Source organism: Giraffa tippelskirchi, chromosome 11, assembly GCF_054371585.1.
Source record: "Giraffa tippelskirchi isolate mGirTip1 chromosome 11, T2T-mGirTip1v1.2.pri, whole genome shotgun sequence".
Taxonomy (NCBI): domain Eukaryota; kingdom Metazoa; phylum Chordata; class Mammalia; order Artiodactyla; family Giraffidae; genus Giraffa; species Giraffa tippelskirchi.
Window position 1 is genome coordinate 115,616,226 of NC_137285.1, and position 19,829 is coordinate 115,636,054.

Sequence of the window (19,829 nt, forward strand, 5' to 3'; positions counted from 1 at the left end):
TGCCTTAGTAGTCCTGTTTCTGAATTCCCATTCAGACAAGGCAAGGATTTCCCAGAAGAAGACAGACTGTCCTGTCTATGGGAATACAGGCTGATGTAATGGTCCCCATGGATTCTGTGTGAGCATAAAGGGCTAGTGCCTCACCCTCAGGAGAAGATGGCCCCTCATCAGTGAGTCCAGAGATACCTTCTCTCCCTCCAGCCTCCATGCGTTTTCCCTCATTGCAGAGCAGTCCAAGACAGACCTCCTGCCAGAGTCCTCTCATTCCCTTGCCCACTGGGTCTGTGGGTCTCTGGGCTGTGATGGAGAACAGCGTGGAGGCACGAATCTAAGGTGGGGCTGAGGGCCCAGTCCAGGCGTGCCAATCGTGTGGGTACCAGCATAGCGGGGGGAGGGTGACAAGAGCTCCATCTGGCCCTCAGGATCAGTGTGGCTCACAAGGGCTTCTCAGCAGCTAGGCCAATGCTGAGTGCATCCACCCTTGACAGCACACTGTCTTTTTTCACCCCATGTTCTCCATACCAAGGGTGCTAGTGGAAAGTTGGTTCCATTCAGTCTGGTTCAGAAACGGCACATTGAACACCCACCATGGGCCTGGGCCCTGGGGAAACAAGGGTCCTTTTCTCAAGAAGTCACAGTTCAATAGGAAAGCAGACAAGGACAAGGCACTGGGACAAAACAAACAAGGCCTGTGCCTTGAAGGGCCTACTGGTGTGCGTGTGTGGTGGGGGATAGTGGGTGGGCAGTGAGCGTGTCCTGGCAGGTACAGGAAGTGCTGTCTGGGCCTCACCTACATCCCCTCACCTAGCTCCTTTAGTGCACATCGGCCCAGCTTCCAACCACCAGCACCTACACTTCTTTCTTGGGGTGTTTTCTCTTCCCACTAGTGTTCCGTCTGCTATGAAGGGCAGGCGAGAAGGCTGGGCAATTGATGCTGCTGCCCCCAACAGCCATCAACCAATGACTGGCAGGAGATGGAGTATAAATACCCCAGGTCCCTCGCCTGTGGGGAAGACAACTCAGAGGTGTGGTTCTACACTCCTGAGTTCCCCCAGCAACACTCTGCCCCAGTCACCCACAGCACTGGTGGGGAAAAGTACCCTCTGTTGCCTGCCTTCCCTTTTCTGTGTCACTGTTCTCACTTCAGGATTTTCTTCACCTCCTGCTTGAACCCAAATGTTTGTCCCAGAGTTGGCTTTCAAGTGAACTTATGTTAAGACAGTAGAGAAGGAGGGACCCATGTTTTGGAAGGGGCACCGGCATGAGGGAAAGCACAGAAGTGGGGATGCACATGGCCTGCAGGGGGCTGTGGGTGCTGTGCAGGACCTGGGTGAGTGGTGGCACAGGCTGTCTTCGCTCATGGGAACTTGAGGAAGACTCCCCTTGCTAGGCTAAGGATGCTTTGGGTAGCTCAATCACCCTCTCAGCCATGAGTTCACTTACCCAGCTCTTGTGTGTAGCTGCCCAGACCCGTGGAGAGCCTGCCACCATAATCCCATTGGAAGAACCCTCTAGAAACAATTAGAGCAAATACCATTATGTTGAAGGATCAGCGCTAAGGAACTTGGAGAAGATTATTGATGGAAACATCTCCCAAAGCAGGTTCCATGGAACATTGGTCCTGGGTTGCCCCTCTCAGAAGAGGGCTTCCCAGACATTGAGTTTACCCAGTGCTGTAATGACACTTCACTCTTAGAGGTTCCCAGTGTACATCAGAGGCCTGAGAAGTCCTGAGTCACAATTCTTTTCCTCTTAATCAACTAGCCAACGTTTTGCATAGTCATTTGACCTGGAACCTTCTGTGTCACAGCAGTAAAGCTCTGCACGGAAGGAAGGTTCTGCAGAGCACGCTGCAGCAAATGCTGATGGGGTATGGGAGGACTCATCTGGAGAGTCAGGAAGCCTCCAGAGGGCAGGAACCAGCCTGCCATGGTCACTCCTCTGCTCACAGTGAGCCCCGGCAGGAATGGCACCGCTGCATTCCACAATCAGATCACAGAACCAGCCCTAGGACTGTGTAGTGGCCAGAGATATCCAGGGGGTCTTTCTCCCAGGGACTAGAAGCAGAGCATCCAACCAATTCATAATATGCTTCATAGGCAAGGGCAGCTCAGAAAGCAGCCTGAGAGATGGGAGAAGCCACTAACCAGAATTAATTCAAAGCATTAGGCCAGAGACAGACACACACCTAAAAATGAAAAGAGAATATCCTGGACCACTATTAGAGCGGTAAACTAAAACCTGAAATGAGATGAGCAAAGAGAGCAGTAGCAGTGCCTGAGGCACATGATTGAGAGAGAGCACTCTGCTCTTGACTAACTTTGTGGCCACCACCCTTGACTTGTTCTGGGAGTTTACATTTCAGATGAGCTCATCAAATAAAAGGAAGCTGCCCCCCAAGTAGTGAAGGCAACAAGGAGCAGTGTTTCCCCGCCTGGATCTGAAAACTCAAGAGGTCACTTTTGCTGTCTCCTGGTGGGGGTGGGGTGGGCTTGTACCTTTGCTCCCCTCTCTTTACCCTCTCCCTGCCTCTCCCTCACTCCAGGATTGGGGAGGTGAGCAGGTAACTTACCTATCCACAGTGCAGCTGGAGTTTAGAAACAATGATATGAAATACAGTATTTTTAAATGAGTTCACCTTTCTGACCTGCTTCACCAGATGAAGCTTCACAGAAGGTAAATTTACAGAAGAAACCATTGATTCAGCATCCAGGGGCTTCAGGGTGTTGTGCGGAGTGGGACTGGGGACAGAGGTCAAAATAAATAAATGCCCTGATTTTGTCACATGGGGGCAAAAGGTCAGCTTTGCGAACTATAGGTTAATGAGTTTAATGTCATCCCTTAGCAAACCATCAAAATGAGTCATTTTAAAAAAATTACTTTTGACTTTTATCAAAGTAATTCTTTCAGTTCAGTTCATTCAGTTCAGTTCAGTTCAGTCGCTCAGTCGTGTCCGACTCTTTGCAATCCCATGGACTGCAGCACGCCCTGTCCATCATCCACCCCTGGAGTTTACTCAAACTCATGTCCATTGAGTCGGTGATGCCATCCAACCATCTCATCCTCTGTCATCCCCTTCTCCTCCTGCCCTCAATCTTTCCCAGCATCAGGGGTCGGCTCTTCGCATCAGGTGGCCAAAGTAATGGAGTTTCAGCTTCAACATCAGTCTTTCCAATGAACACCCAGGACTGATTTCCTTTAGGATGGACTGGTTGGATCTCCTTGCAGTCCAAGGGACTCTCAAGAGTCTTCTCTGACACCATAGTTCAAAACCATCAATTCTTCAGCACTCAGCTTCTTTAGAGTCCAACTCTCACATCCATACATGACCACTGGAAAAACCATAGCCTTGACTAGCGAGACCTTTGTTGACAAAGTAATGTCTCTGCTTTTTAATATGCTGTCTAGGTTAGTCATAACTTTCCTTCTAAGGAGTAAGTGTCTTTTAATTTCATGGCTGCAGTCACCATCTGCAGTGATTTTGGAGCTCAAAAAAATAAAGCCTGCCACTGTTTCCACTGTTTAAGTAAGTAAAGTAATTCTTTACTTACTTAAAATCATCAAATGTTACCTGTAATAAAATACAGTAGTTCTCTGCTTCACCAGAGTCATCTGTCCAGTTTTGACCCTCAAAGGAGATCTATTTAAACCTTTTAGCTGTTTCTTCTCATATTTGCCACAATGTTTCTAAATAATATGCTTATACCACTGTTTCCTGACTCACCAGTATTAGGCAGTATATATTGATTTCCTGATATAGTAGATGAGACTTTGTTGTTGTTGACTGAACAACAAATATATTGGTTGTTCAGTCACTAAGTTGTATCCAACTCTGCAACTCCATGGACTGCAGCATGCCAGACTTCCGTGTCCTTTACCATCTCCCGGAGCTTGCTCAAACTCATGTCCATTGAGTCGGTGATGCCATCCAACCATCTCATCCTCTGTCATCCCCTTCTCCTGCCTTCAGTCTTTCCCAGCATCAGGGTCTTTTCGAATGAATGGGCTCTTTGTGTCAGGTGACCAAAGTATTGGAGCTTCAGCATCAGTCCTTTCAGTGAATGTTCAGGGTTGATTTCCTTTAAGATTGACTGGTTTGAACAAGTAATGGAAAAGCTGGAAAGTCAAACAGGAGAAGTTGAGGCAAACAGAAATTAGCAGCAGCAGGAAACTGCTATCATGCTTAAGGCTGGAGAGCCAAGGCTGGGGGTGGAAGGTGGAACCAAAATAGACTTATCTAAGAGGAGTTGAAGCCATGGAGGAGGTGCCACCTCTGTGGGAGATGCCACCCCTGTGAGAGATGCCGCATGAAGCAAAGAATGAAGGGGAGAAATACCCTGGCTTCTCCCTCTCGCCCGCCTTCCATCTCCCTTCAGTGCCTCCTCTTGCCCAAATACAGATAGAAGCCAATTGAGAAGTGCAGCCAGCAGGAGTCAACCCCACCTAGCTCCCATGGTACAGAACAGGGCAGAGAAGAGCAGGGAATGGCTATGAGGGCAGACAAGCAAATGCCAGGCACACTAATATTAATATTTGCCCTTTTTATAAAAATAATTACATTTGAATTTAGCATTGATTTTTTTCCTATGTGCTCTATCATATCTGTCTTATGCCTTTGATATTTCCAAATATTTGAATCTCTCATATAATCCATCAGTTTCATTTTGTTTCCTGGAGTGCTTAATCCTTCTGCTCCAGTCGGGATGGTTTGCTCCAGGCCTGCCTCAGTGCTGCTGTCTGAGGCTTCAGGGCAACTTCATCTTGAGGAATGGTCCCTCATCCTCACTCCTGGGCTGAATTCCTGGGTTAATCCCGTGGATTCCCCCTTCTTGGTTTATTCTCTTTTTATAGCAGCTTGTCTTCCAGTAGCTTCCCAAGAAAGAAGCCACGGGAAATAAATATTTTGTCCTTGCATGTCTGAAAATATCTTTATCCTACTCTCACATTTGATTGAGAGGTGAGGCTGGCTTTGGACCTAAGTGAGAACAAATTTTCTTTAGACTCTTGAAGGTGCTGATTCATTGACTTCTAAATACCAGTATTGCTTTGGAGATCTGCTGCCATCCAATTTTCTGCTCCTTTATATATGACCTCTTTGGAATCTTTTAGGATTTTCTATATATCCCCAAATTATCTTTGCAAATCGAGACAAACAACCCCCAAGATAGATTTGTTTTGTTGCGAGCATAAAGCCAGCTCGGTGAGGCTTTTCTCCACAGTGAGGAAAATATCAAGACCCAGTGGGACTGAAGCTTTCATCTTAGATCGAGCATGATATCCCAAAGGGATCAGCTGCTAATTGTAGGGCTTTCTGGCAGAATTAGACATCAACCATGGATGATGAAATGAAGCCTTCCCTTTCTGCTCTAACTTGGTGAATCTGGTACTTTGAATCAACAGGAGCCCTGGGGTGTAATTTAAAAAGCATGTGTATTTCTGATATCTCTGTCCTTTCAAACATCCTCAATAGGAGTAAGTCTTCCACCTCAGTGGGGTGAAAATTCAGACAGGACCAGGACTTTCTTTAATTAATGGGCAAGAATAAGTCATGTAATTACTTTAAACTAAAATACAGTCTAGATTCCATCATTAAAAGAATATGGGGCTATATAATCAATGAAACTTCAAACATGGTTTGATGCTGATTCTTCTCCAAAGGTTCCGCAGTCCAAGGAGGGGCAGGGCAGTCCTGCTTCTCTCTTTCTTCACACCTCCTTCCTTATTTGCTAGCTGTGTTCTCCCACCATTCTGGAATGGAGGAGGGAGGAAAGTGGGGCGGGTGGAGGGAGCAGGTGGCAGCATCTCTCTAACTTAGCTGATACTGTCTGAAGATGGCTTTGTGCCTTCTTCATCTGTCAGACATGGAAGATGACTCTGTTATTATCATTTTCATGAGTTCTCTGGAGATTACCCTGCTGGACTGGGTAACTGACACTTTCTTGACAGAGGCCGTGCCTAAGTTTTAACTGTCTGCTCCCAACCCTTCCATAGTTTTTGATCTCCATAGTGGCTTAGGGAAGGATCCCTTATGTTAGCTAGCTGCCTTCTTGGAAAGGACACCTATTAAAATGACAGCAGACTGACATTCCCTCCCAGGGTTCCATGTCTGTGCAGCATTGTCCTGCTTTTGAAGGGGATGGTGTTTAGTGGTTGCTTTAGCTTTCTCAGGCATGAGACATCAGTTGTGAGCCTCCTGCATCCCCCAGCTTTAGAGAACACACACATCAGTTCTGTAGATGGTACCACTGAAGCCTCTCTCATTAAGCTTCGTATGGGAGGTAGGTCATCCAACCTTTCCCCTTGACAGAGACCCCCAACTCAGAAATCTTCTTCAAAAATCCTCTCTTTAATCTCTAATAACCCAGTCCTTTCCAATCACCTACTTTGAAGTTTCCCCACTGGTTAGTTAGGAACTCAACTTGGGCATCTGGTCTCCATCACATCTTGGTGCCTTAGTGAAGACTCCCATCTTAGCATTTTCCTGTTACACAGGCATCTTCAAGAATCTGCCTCCCCTGTGCAGTCCTGTCATAGTGAAAGTTGCTATGAAATAGCCATCTCCAATATCTAAGCACCTTGGGCAGTGGCTCCTGAAAGAGTCACTGGGGGACTGGAAATTTGATTCCTTCAGAAAGTGTTTCCTGAAAAAAGGACATTCCAATTAGTGAGCTGAAAGCTCAGCCTTGTCGCTGGTGCTGTCAATCAATAGCAGAGCAAGAGTGCTGGGTGATGCTTTATGAGCCAATAAGGGAGGATGCCACAACACCTCCAGAGTGGTGGCAAGCACATTTTATTTGCTTATTTATTGCTGTTAATTTTATAGGCTATGGGAAAAATTTCTGCCTTCTGAATGTGTCCAGTTAGCTCTGTTCACCCAAGAGGAATCACATTCCCTGGCTCTGAATATTCCTGAATATGCACAGGAGAAAATAGAAGGAGAACAGAAGTATATATCCCAGGTGTGAACAATTCCAGCTCCAATAAGTCAGTTATTGCAAGGTTAAGAGTCTGGGACCCCAGGAAGCCTGACTCTGAAAGGTACCATCTCCATGCTGTTATTGGTGTCAAGATGGCCCCCAATTCCATTGCTTTTCATGAGAACCTTTTTGCTGAGCTAGAGTTATCAGCTGGTTTGGGGGCAGCCTAAACTAATTGATTTCTGATTTCCATGGGCCTGGCTGACAGATATAAAGGGGAAATATGACTCTTGAACTCATATGTTGAGAGATAGCCTCCAGGGGACAAGAAGGGGAAGCTGACTAGAGAAGACATTTACGTCTTCTCCATGTCCATATTTCCATCATCATGAGCCATGTCCCCATTCAGGAAAGGAAATTTCGAGTTTAGAGGTAGGTCATGAAAACCGTGGCTCCCCAACTCTGCTCCTAGATTTGGTACCTGTTGCTTCCTCTGGTGTAGGCAGTGGAGTCGGGGTCTGCATGGTTTGGATTTCTATGGAGTCAAGGTGTGTGTGTGGCAGCTGAGTGTGGATCATGACAGTGACCACCCAGAGGCCATGGGGGATGAGTTTCACTTGAGACTCCCTGTGGGAGGCCTGTTGGCACTGGGGGAGTCAGACTGGCTCTTTTCTAGTTTTCTAATGTCACTTATTCTGCCTGAGGCTGTGCATCTGCTGAAAACACAAGAAATAAATGTTGGACAGGTACAACAACTGTCCACATGGCTCCTTTCAGAGCTGGCTAGCGTATTGTTAAGTCCAATACCAAGCAAAAGCAACAGAATCCAGCAGCTTCTGGTCAAGTTTTGAAGGCTTTGTTTTAAAGTATGCCTTGGATTTTAACATTCATTATCACTAAAAGGAGCAAAACTCAATTTGGGGTCTTGAGAACTCTAACTCTAAACTGTTAGGATGTCAGGAGTCTGGCTCTTAGATTTTCACCCTGCTGTCTTAATGAGGTTAATGATTGTTTTTTCCTTGAGCACCTACCTGTGATTTTCATTAAAAAAAAAATGAAATAAATGACTCACATGGGTATTTAGAAGGATATCACTGTAGAAAGTAAATGTTAACAGGCTCTAGAAATATGGTAATTATCAGCTATTTGAGATGCAGTGACTGTGATATGATAACAAGTTATATTATGCAGGTAGAAAGCACCCAGAGAAACGACACAAAGTAGAACTATAAGCAGAAGAAGAAGGAGATCTTGTTTGGCTATTCTTTTGTTGTGATAAAATTAAAGTGGGAGGAAGTTGGAATTTATGTGTTGAAATTTTCATAGTATTTAGTAGTCCATCTCTGTTTGTTGATTAAATGCAATGTCTTTCCATGAAAGGTACATCACTAGAGATAGATAGATAGATAGACAGGCAGGCAGATGATAGATAGATAAATAAATATCTGTGTCTATATATTTGACCTATGGGAAATCTAAGGCCTCCTAAGCCTTGCCTCTGTTCCAGCAACTCTTCCATAATTGGGAGCCTCCTGTTTCTTGATCTTCAATGTTTGTTAAGTGAATGAATGAATGAATGAATGAATGAATCTACCTCCACTTAATTTTAAAGCCTGATGTTTCTACTTCTAAAAGGTAACTTGAATCTGGTTACTTCTCTGTATCTCAAACTACCAGCCTCATCCAAGGCCTTTCTTGCCTGGCTTGCTCTATAGCTTGTAACTGGCTTCCTCCCATTCATTGTCTGATCAGAATGAGCTTTTTCATATATTCATCAGTTCATGTTGTTCCTTTGCTTGTGAAAGTGTTAATCACTCAGTTGTGTCCGACTCTTTGTGACCCCCTGGACTGTAGCCCACCAGACTCCTCTGTCCATGGAATTCTCCAGGCAAGAATACTGGAGTGGATAGCCATTCCCTTCTCTAGGGGATCTTCCTGACTCAGGGATGGAACCTGGGTCTCCTGCATTGCAGGTAGAATCTTTATCATCTGAGACACCAGGGAAGCCCCTTTGCTTAAACCCTTCAAAGTTTCCCCTTGCTGTTAGAACAAGACCCACACTCCTTACCACAACTTATAGACTCCCATGTGATCTTTTCCCAGCTTCCAGTCATGCTGGTCCATTTTAGCTCTTTGGGCCCCCTTGGGCCCCATTAAGGTGTAAGACTCTCATGCCTACTGTCTCCCTTGCCCTGTAGCCCATTCTTCTCACCCTTCATATACTAGCTCAAATGTATCTTCAGCCTGACCTGTTCTGACCAGTCTGTCTAAAGCAGCACCTCCCCTCCAGGTTTCTCTTTATTATGCCACTAGATCTATTTCCTTCATAACAAGTGTCACAATCTGCAATGACCTGCTTTTATTTTACTTAGTGTCTGTCTCCATCTGTAGAATGTAGGCTCCATGAGGCAGACATGCCTGGCAAGTTCACTGTCACAGTCATAGCACCTGGCACTTGACAGGTAATAGGTGTTCATTGCTGACCGAATGGCCTGGGAGTGAACTTGCTCCTGTCTGCCCCAACATACATGTCCACTTCAGCCTTGCAAAAGGATGACCCTGATGCTGCTGTCCCTGGAGACTTCCTTTAGAGATGGTACACAGGATGCTGCAAGTGACACTCATATATTTCACTAGGCACTGTCTGTGCGTGCTGTTGCCTTCAGGCCTGAAATGAGCCTTCTGGAATCCCCGGGCTTTCTAAATGCTTGAATATACAGCATTAACCAGGTCTTGCATCTCTCCTGAATAGCTAAGACATCTTTATGTTGAAATGCAGATTCTCTACTGAAAGGCAAATCTTTCATTTCAAACCTTGGAATAAGACTGGGTTTGTATTTATAACATAAGTTCTATCCGAGAGTATATTCTGGGCCCAGAGCACTTTCATTTGATTGCTCAATAAATACATTTTCACTCCTGCAAGCTCTTGCCTCTGAGTGTTTTGCACTGAGATAGTCAAATAAGTGACAGTAGCCCTATTGAGTTCTATTTAATTCTATTCAATAGTGTTCTGTATGGTTCCAGGGATTTTCTGGGCCTTTGTGTCTCAGAGTGGTTTGAGAGTATCTTGTCTGGGGGGTCCAAAGAGCTAAAAAGGGACCAGTGTGACTGGAAGCTGCCTACCTCATTTTCTTGCTGGATATCCCAGGCATGTTACCAAATTTCTCCGAGCCTCAGTTTTCTTGCTTAGTACGGCTCTATGAGGATTCTATTTTTATGTGCCAACTCCTGTGATGTGGACATTATGAATATCATCTCAGGTAAGCTCAAAATCTCACAACGGTGGGTTTGTGCTCAACAGAGTGGGTGGTGCTCAACAGAGTGAAAGGAAATGGGATGTATTGAAAGAAAGCCAGGGAATCAGAGCAAGAAAAAGCTTGCCTGGGATTAATGTTGCTACCCCAGTCACTGGCACCCTTATAAGCAGCCAGTCACCACTTGCCTATCATGATAGCATGGAGAGGGAGGTCTTAGACCAATGCCATGTCACACTGGACAAGCACTACCTGCTTCACTGATTCTCAGATGAGAAAATGAAGTCACAGAATGGTACAACTGATATGAGTTGTGTTCATTTGTCCATTCATTCATTCGTCAAACATCTGTTGGGCCTCTGTCATGTCCTAAACCCTGGGCCATGTCTGGGGATGAAGACATATTTGGGGGACACAGTCCTGGCCTCAGGGAATCCCTGACACCATGAGCAAAATTGAGACCCAGCCAACCAACCAAGGATGAGAAGAGGAGGCAATCTGTGTAGACTTCTCTTGCAAGAAGACTGGAATTGAATAAGAGGGGAGAAATGACAGGATAGGGTGAGGGGATCCAAGAAAGGTTTTATTAGGTGAGGGGAACTGGGGCACATGGATGATGTCAGGAGACTGATCCAGAGGAAAGTTAAGGAATGAAGACACAGATGAGAGGGTGATGACATATGTGCAGGGGCTTCTGAGTGTGAATGGGGAGGAATCAAGAAGTCATTGGAGGATTCCCCAGCAGTCCAGTGGTTAAGACTATGTGCTTTCACTGCAGGAAGCTTGGGTTCAATCCCTGGTCAGGGAACTAAGATCCTGCATGCTGTACAGTGCTGCCAAAGTTGTTTTTTTTTTTTTTTAAGTCGTTGGGAAGGACATTTGATTCCCAGGCAGAGGTTTTTAGGATGGGGACATGGAGAGGAGAAGTGTCCCTGGACACAGGGGATGAATCCTGGGGCCACAGGTGGCTGGGGACTGAGGAGGTACTATAGACACACCATGGCAGCCACAGGTCCTGGCTGTCCTTCCTGGTCTCTGGGTGTGGGGACAGGCCCTGGGGAGATGCTGCTACAGGCCAACCGTAGCTAGGGTCACTGTGGTAGGAGAAGCTCTCTGGAGGAAGGGAGGCATCTGAGACTCTGCCAAGGGACCCAGCTAAGGAGGTCCTAACCAGATTTTTAGTTGACGTTCTGTTCTCTGCCAGTATCTCAACTAGCCTTTGAGAAGAAAGGAGTCATAGAGAGATTGAAAGGTGGGAATGCAAACTAGTACAGCCACTATGGAGAACAGTGTGGAGATTCCTTAAAAAACTGGGAATAGAACTGCCATATGACCCAGCAATCCCACTGCTGGGCATACACACCAAGGAAACCAGAATTGAAAGAGACACATGTACCCCAATGTTCATCGCAGCACTGTTTACAATAGCCAGGACATGGAAGCAACCTGGATGTCCATCAGCAGACGAATGGATAAGGAAGCTGTGGTACATATACACAATGGAATATTACTCAGCCATTAAAAAAAATACATTTGAATTGGTTCTATTGAGATGGATGAAACTGGAGCCCATTATACAGAGTGAAGTAAGCCAGAAAGAAAAACACCAATACAGTATACTAATGCATATATATGGAATTTGAAAGATGGTAATGATAACCCTATATGCGAGACAGAATAAGAGACACAGATGCATAGAACAGTCTTATGGACTCTGAGGGAGAAGGTGAGGGTGGGACGTTCTGGGAGAATAGCATTGAAACATGTATATTATCATATGTGAAACAGAACACCATTCCAGGTTCGATGCATGAGACAAATGCTCAGGGCTGGGGCAATGGGATGACCCAGAGGGATGGGATGGGGAGGGAGGTGGGAGGGGGGTCCAGGAAGGGGAATACATGTAAACCCATGGCTGATTCATGTCAATGTATGGCAAAAACTACTACAATATGTAAAGTAATTAGCCCCCAACTAAAATAAATAAATTTATTAAAAAAAAAAAAGAAAGATCAAAATTTTGCCAGTGTATGGTCGTCCTATCACTGTCCTCAAGGCTATACCTGAGGAATAATGGGGTCTACAGAGTGGTCACTTACCCAGACAACGGCCTGGAAGGTAGAGTCTTTCTCACACCCTAATGATTGGGAGGAAGTGAGGTGTACAGAGGAGGGTAGGGGGCTTTTTCCCATCTTCTGAAAAGGTGAAACTTCCCATCTACAGGCCAGGCCACAAACATGGGGCATGCCACAGTAGAATTTCCTCTGCACCAACAATAGGAACGTGCACAGACAGATGGACTGTAGATGTAACTGAGTGCCTGAGGTCTCAATTCTGGGAACCTGGAGCCGAAGACTTGGCCCTAAGCCTGAGAACCCAGGGTCTGTAGCCTCAGGGACACAGCGAGAATGGCAACGGGGGCGAGGTGTGAAACAGGGCTGGCCCTGAGCTCTCCTAAGGCAGGGAGACACGTTAGGCACAACTTCAAAACCATCTCCATCTAGGTGGCCAAGGGAACCTGAGGCACAAAAGCAGATTGGAAAGACAGTATTTCTGGTTGTTGGGGGTACTAGTTGTTTTTTGATCTAAGCGGAGACTTAAAAGGTTCAGAGCACAAGGTCTCATGTGCCTGGTGCTGGGCAGAGACCTGTGCTTGGGGATTTGCTTCTCAGTCCTTGTGGGGGTTTTTTTTTTTTGTATCCTGTGCTACAACAATGACCTTGGTAATATTCGATGACATTGATTGTCCCAGGCATGGTAAGTCCTTTCCGTCAAATGTTTCATGTAAATGCTTTCCATGAAATGTTTCATGTACTCCTCAGCTCTTTGGAGGTAGGTTTTCCTTTTATCCTTTTCCCACAGCTGAGTAATCTGAGGTGCTGAGAAGGATTCCAGCATTTGTCCAAGGTCACACAGGTAATGAGTGTCAGGCTGGGAGTCAAACCCTGGCCTGTTAGATCCGGTGCCCATGGTCTTGACCACTTTGATGTGCTCACACACGAAGTGGATGCTGAGGGTGGCTGCATGGCATGTGGAATCAGGGCTCAGAGGATGCTGGCAGGGAAGGGGTGCCTGTTCTCAGGTGTGTCTGCTGACTCCCCTGCCTCGAGGGCCCCCCTGGGAAAAGCCAGGGTTGCTGGTGAAGGGGAGGCTGCAGACAGGAACAGTGAGGCCCTTGTGGTGCCATGAGGTGTTGGAACCATGCTTATAATGAGGGGGAGGTTTGCAGAGCTGCCAAGATGCCTTTCATCGGCTCCCTCTATGAAGTCCTTGGGAACAGTCTGGGGCCCTGGTTTGAAGCCATCATTAGCACTGTGCTGTCTGAGACAGTCATTTATACAACTCAGACAGCCTTTCCTGGCTCCCAAGAGCCAAAAAACAATCTCCTCAGAGCTGGCTTACAGGCAGTGACATAGAGCACTGTATTCTGTCAGTATGTCTCCAGAGGCAGCAATCATGCCTGCTATCCCCCTACCAACATACCCCCCGCCACCAACATACCCCCCTACCAAGCCCTGGCTGCAGCAGTAAGCCCCAATGACCCTCTATCAGTCTGTCCATCTGTCCAGCCAGCCAGCCCATTGTGACATGGTGGTACCCAGTTCAGTTCAGTTCAGTTCAGTTGCTCAGTCGTGTCCAATTCTTTGCGACCCCATGAACTGCAGCGTGCCAGGCCTCTCTGTCCATCACCAACTCCCAGAGTCCACCCAAACCCATGTCCATTGAGTCGGTGATGTCATCCAACCGTCTCATCCTCTGTCATCCCCTTCTCCTCTTGCCCCCAATCCTTCCTAGCATCAGGGTCTTTTCCAATGAGTCAGCTCTTCACATCAGGTGGCCAAAGTATTGGAGTTTCAGCTTCAAAATCAGTCCTTCCAATGAACACCCAGGACTGATCTCCTTTAGGATGGACTGGTTGGATCTCCTTGCGGTCCAAGGGACTCTCAAGAGTCTTCTCCAACACCACAGTTCAAAAGCATCAATTCTTCAGCACTCAGCTTTCTTTATAGTCCAACTCTCACATCCATACATGACCACCGGAAAAACCATAGCCTTGACTAGATGGACCTTTGTGACAAAGTAATGTCTCTGCTTTTTAATATGCTGTCTAGGTTGGTCATAACTTTCCTTCCAAAGAGTAAGTGTCTTTTAATTTCATGGCTGCAATCACCATCTGCAGTGATTTTGGAGCCCAGAAAAATAAAGTCTGACACTGTTTCCCCATCTATTTGCCATGAAGTGATGGGACCAGATGCCATGATGTTAGTTTTCTGAATGTTGAGCTTTAAGCCAACTTTTTCACTCCCCTCTTTCACTTTCATCAAGAGGCCCTTTAGTTCTTCACTTTCTGCCATAAGGGTGGTGTCATCTGCATATCTGAAGTTATTGATGTTTCTCCTGGCAATCTTGATTCCAGCTTGTGCTTCCTCCAGCTCAGCGTTTCTCATGATGTACTCTGCATATAAGTTAAATAAGCAGGGTGACAATATACAGCCTTGATGTACTCCTTTTCCTATTTGGAACCAGTCTGTTGTTCCATGTCTAGTTCTAATTGTTGCTTCCTGACCTGCATACAGGTTTCACAAGAGACAGGTCAGGTGGTCTGGTATTCCCATCTCTTTCAGAATTTTCCACAGTTTATTGTGATCCACACAGTCAAAGGCTTTGGCATAGTCAGTAGTACACCTGGTTACCTGTCCTTCTTGTACCTGAGTATGAGGTTGCAGGGAGGCTGCCTTATCTCTGTATCCCTTCCGTGGTTCCCAGACTTTCTCCAGCACTAGCACCTGCGGAATCTGCTGCAGTGGTTGCAGGCTAAACAGGTATTCTTGAAGTGGAGGGGGCCACTTTGATTTACAGGAATGCTGTTTGAAAAAGCTCCTAGTTCCTAGAATCCTGCTAGCAGGAAACACAGGGAAGTGGGAGTTCAGTGAAGAGCCTGTGAGATCCTCCCACCCCCAACTTGGCCTCTTTTACTCTCCAGCAACCTCCGTGCAGCCCGGGCTCAGCAGCTCTGTTTCTCAATGTGTGTTCTAGGGAACACTGAGTCAGAAACACAAGAGGAGATTGTGGTGCAGAGAAAAGACTCAGCATATCAGAACAGGCTCAGCCGTTTATGAGAAATACATGGCAGGAGGGAGGACTATACTCACCAGTGTGGAGCTGGGGCACTACAGCTCCAGGCCTTGAGTGGCTTTCTTTTCTGTATCTGTATATCCAAGTGCCTTCCACGATTTGCCCTTGGGAAGAGGCGCCTTTTGATGCCCAAGTTGGGAAAATGAGGCATCGTGATGCTCAGATGAGGAAAATAGACCTGGTGCCATCAGTTATTAAACTTCCAGAAGACTGTTTGAAAGAGCATAATGATACCACATTGCTCCATCTGAGAGATGGCATAGTATTTGTCCAATAAACACTTAAGGAATATAAAAAGATTACAGTATTTGTTAAGGGGATAAAACACTACGGATTGCTTTGTCATTTGAAATGTGCAATGAATGGTTTGAACTGACATGAAGTTTTGTTGATAGGGAAGAGCTCATTTCTTAGGACTTGATAATAATTACCCTGTCTCAAACCTTCTGTTTGGCTTCCCTGGTGGCTCACCAGTAAAGCATTCATCTGCATTGCAGGAGACTCAGGTTCAATCCTTGGGTTAGGAAGATCCCCTGGAGAAGGAAATGGCGACTCATTCTAGTATTCTTGTTTGGAAAATCCCATGGACAGAGGAGCCAGTCAGGCTGTAGTCCATGGGGAATCAAAAGTCAGACACAACTGAGCCACTAGACCAAATCTTCTACTCTAGAATCTTGAGGGGTGGACCATCTTGGAGTGAATTTGTCTTTTCCCTAGACTTTCCATGTAACCTTTTGTGTCAACACTGAAGTTTGGGAACTGTTCCCCAACCCAGTGGTTCTAAATTGGCTGTGTATTGAAATCACCTGGAGAGATTAAAAAATGAAGCAAAACTAAAAGGATACCTGGATCCCTACCTGCAGAGAATTTGAATGGGACAGTCTGGAGTGGGCCTGAGCATTTATAGTTTTGTTGTTGTCTGCTCCCCAGTTGGCACTGGTGTGCAGCCAAGGTTGGGAACTCGGGCAAGCCACAGGCTCTGGGACAGCGCCCGTCTGTGCTCTGTGTTTGAGTGTGAGTGTGTCTTTGGGGCCGGCTCTAACCCTCAGAGACATTTATGGCCTGGACCTGGGCTCACTCCAGGACACTGAGTGGTTCCCTTTGACGCCTCTGGTTGGCCATCAGACAGGCACGGCAGCCTCTGCTGTGTTCAGAGGATCTTGCAGGAGTCCAGGAAAGAGCCTCTATGGCATTGCCGCTCCTGGTTCTGGGTCAGAAAAGTCCCTCTGAAGGAGCAGAGGGCAACAGCTGCAGCTGGAAGCAGCCCATCCTGAGGGTGTTCTGATTATCAAATGGTGGAGGACAGCCTGGGGGAGCAGCACCTGATAGTGGGTGCCACAGAGCCACGAGCCTGACATTTGGCATCAACTTCTGTATATTAGTGGAAGAGCCAGCAGAGCCCTCTCCCCCTGCCCACCACCCCCGTAGACACACACTCACACAGGGATGCCTGTCTTCTCACCATCAAGAGCTCCCTTCCTCCTGGATCCCAGGTTAGGAAGATGTTCTTCTCCAGATACACTGCCCCCATTCAGAGATGGTCAGTTTATTTTCCATCTTTTGTTAATCACAGCCACATGTAGCTGTTAAGCAGGGCTTATGACTTCCAGTTAATATTTTTCCACCCTGAGTCTTCTAGAAATCGAACTCAAAGCCAGGGAATTGGGTCCCTTCGTTGTGCATATCCTTATTGCTGGGCCTTTTTGTAACAGTTTGAAGGCCTCAGAACATCCTGCCCAGGCCCCACTTCTGAGATCATTTGAGATGGGGTGCATTCAAGGTGGTGCAGCCGTAGATCAGGTCTCAGGTCGTGTCCTGTCTCCCTCTCTCTTCTGGCCTCTGTGTTCCCTTCAGCAAATCCCTGAATCTTTCTAATGGAAAGAATGGTTTTGCCTCTTTTTCTCCCCAGGGAAATGAGACAGATGAACACATGAGCCTGTGAGGTTCCAGCCATTTTTTTAGCCAGTGACCCTTTCTTCCAAGAGTTTCCTATGCAAAATTCTAGGAATTTAGGACTCAAAGCGTTATGGTAAAGGGACCTCAGGCCTCCCCTCCCCCCAACACTTTCCCCAAGGGGGGTCCACAGAAGCTCTTGAAAACCACTCTTAGCTAGGTTAATTGGGGGAAGGGCATCTTCTCTCCTATGGGGGATTCTATATCAAAGTCTTGGGAAAGTAGTTAGGTGGCATGCATACTTTGAAAAAGTATTCCAAAATGGCCATTATTTTTGTTTTCAATTGTGATCATTTATTTTCAAATTTCAAAAAATATGAAAGGAGAGTAGGAATTTTTAATATTTATGAAGAGGAGACATTGATTTATAAAAGGTTGCAATCCATTGATCTAGATCATTGTTTTACAAAATGCTGGTCACAACCCATTAGTAGGTTGTAGAATCAATTTCCTAGTTCATAACCAACATTTGTGGCTTCTCTGGTTGCAGAGCACAGGCTCCAGGGTGTGCAGGCTCAGTAGTTGTGGCACATGGGCTTAGTTGCCCCGAGGTATGTGGAAGTCTTCCCGAACCAGGGGTCAGACCTGCGTTCCCCTGCATTGGCAGGTGGATTCTTAACCACCGGACCATCAGGGAAGTCCCCAGCATTTGTTCTTAACAAAATACTGTAGCATAAAATAGAACAAACCAGAGTTAGTCACATATAGTAAGGCTGAAGACTGTTTTGTAAATTGTGGTTTCCCTTGTGTGTGTTTGCATGTGTGTACTAGACATAAATGTAATTTTTACAGTGAGTTATAATCAAAAGAGGCCGAGAACAGTGGTCTGGATGGATGGTTCCTGTGGTCCTGGATGGATGGTCCTTCAGGCTCTGACTGCCCCGTGTCTGCATCTGGGAACTTTCTGACCTGCTGTGCTGAGCTGTACACTGTCAAGGAATGGAGGGAGACAAGCGCTCAGAGGCAGGACCTCTGGGCAGGTGAGCCCCCCACCCCAAGAGAGCCCAGCACCCCCATACATCCATCAGTTCCATTCCTCCTACTGGGGCCTGGCAGAAGGAAAGGTTAATGCGGCGCTGACCTTGCCCAAGACCATGGTCCAGGATGCTAACTGTGGTATATCTTATACAAGACAAGTTGCGTACACATGTGAGGGGTCCGGGGGCCTCGTCTTCATGACCCCCAACAATGGAGGGTGTTGTCACCTCCAGGTCTCTCTGGTTCGTGGAGTCTGCCTTCAGGACCCTGCCTGAGCTATACCTCTCAGCCTCACACCCTGGGTTGTCTTGGGTTGTATTGCTAAGATGCCCGCCCACTGGGTCATGAGCAGAAGGCAGCCTGGAGGATCAGCTCCCATGCTATGAGGAATCCATGTGGTCTCCCGCAGAGTGACAGCCCCCTAAGAAGGGAATCCCTGTGTCCTTGCCCCTGGACTGCACATGTGACAGACCAACCTGGCAGGAAAAGTCACTGCCTCCCACCCAGCTCCCCAGTCAGATGGATCCATCCTGATGTAGAGGCCTCACATTTTGGCACTGGGCTCCCCTACTCCTGTGTGGCTTCCCTGACTTCCCTTCCTCTCCTCACCCTAGCAGGAATGGGGTAAGGAGCAAGGAGCAGAACCTGACCTTCCTCGGACACCCCAATGTACCTTACCTCAGGATACCAGCGGGCTCTGGGTCCTCTTGTCCCATTAGGAAAGGTATAGGAGCCTTCCCTGTACTTACCTGTTCTCAGTTACTCTGTATACCTGACTCTGGTGGGAAAGGTGAGAAAGCAATGAGCAGCCACCTCATAAACTCCCCACTGTTTGCTCATAGTTCTATCCTAGCACCCAATGTGGTACCTGCCCATAACTATAGCAGCCTTTGCCAGTGATTATATAGCACATAGAATGTGAGAGGCTGTCTCATTAATTTATCCAGTCCCCATGAGGAAGCAGGTAGTATGATTATCCCCAATGTACCACATTAGGAAACCAAGGCACAGAGAGGTTAAGTGACTTATACCAGATCACACAGCTAATGAAGACTGAAGCCAAACTCCAGCTGTGTGGCTCTGAGGTCCTGTACTTCCCTGCTAGACCAGGCTGTCTCTGCACAGTTGCATCTCGATGCAGTTTGTTGATTAAGTGAATTAACTTCCATTTGTACCTCCAAATGCATGGAGTTCAATTTCCACCTCTCTGTGGGTACCCAGAAAAGGCAGGGCAAGCCCCTGTGTCTTTTTCAGTGTGCCGGGGCTCACCAGGGGGCTTCTTTTTAAGCCACCCATCCAGAGGAAAGGGCATTAGAGTTGGGTGTGTCTCCTTCTTAAAGAGAAGGATATGCTCATGGATCCATTAGAGGCTGTGCATCCCAGTGCCCTCTCTGGTAACCCACCAACCGTGAGGTGTGGCATGGAGGTAGAACCTGGGCACCCTAGGTTCTCTGAGCAGAGCTTTCATCCTCAGATCTGAGACTGAGAAACTTGGGCCTCCCAGAAAGGCTGGCTTGCCCCCTGCCCCTACCCCTCCCCACCACTGTGATCCTTTCTGGGTGAAAGAACAGGCTTTGTCATGCACTTT

General features: G+C 46.9%; 1 protein-coding gene and 1 long non-coding RNA gene across 13 annotated transcripts in view; one reads left to right on the forward strand and one right to left on the reverse strand.

Annotated features, from left to right (window-relative positions):
* GALNT18 (polypeptide N-acetylgalactosaminyltransferase 18) overlaps nucleotides 1-19,829 on the forward strand; it is a 468,216-nt gene that overhangs the window by 257,561 nt on the left and 190,826 nt on the right. For 11 of the 12 annotated variants that reach the window (XM_081545252.1, XM_081545251.1, XM_081545253.1 and 8 more), the window contains one exon: nucleotides 18,056-18,243. The exons of the other annotated variant lie outside the window; for it this stretch is intronic. In XM_081545252.1, coding sequence (XP_081401378.1) covers nucleotides 18,117-18,243 — 127 coding nt within the window. In that variant the 5' untranslated portion in view covers nucleotides 18,056-18,116. The remainder of the gene's footprint in view (nucleotides 1-18,055; nucleotides 18,244-19,829) is intronic. 12 annotated transcript variants of the gene reach the window in all.
* On the reverse strand, nucleotides 17,535-19,011 carry LOC145527370 (uncharacterized). The gene is made up of 3 exons (XR_014069718.1): nucleotides 18,920-19,011; nucleotides 18,054-18,192; nucleotides 17,535-17,929 (listed from the first exon to the last, which is right to left on the reverse strand). It is a non-coding gene; the product is annotated as an uncharacterized LOC145527370 (long non-coding RNA).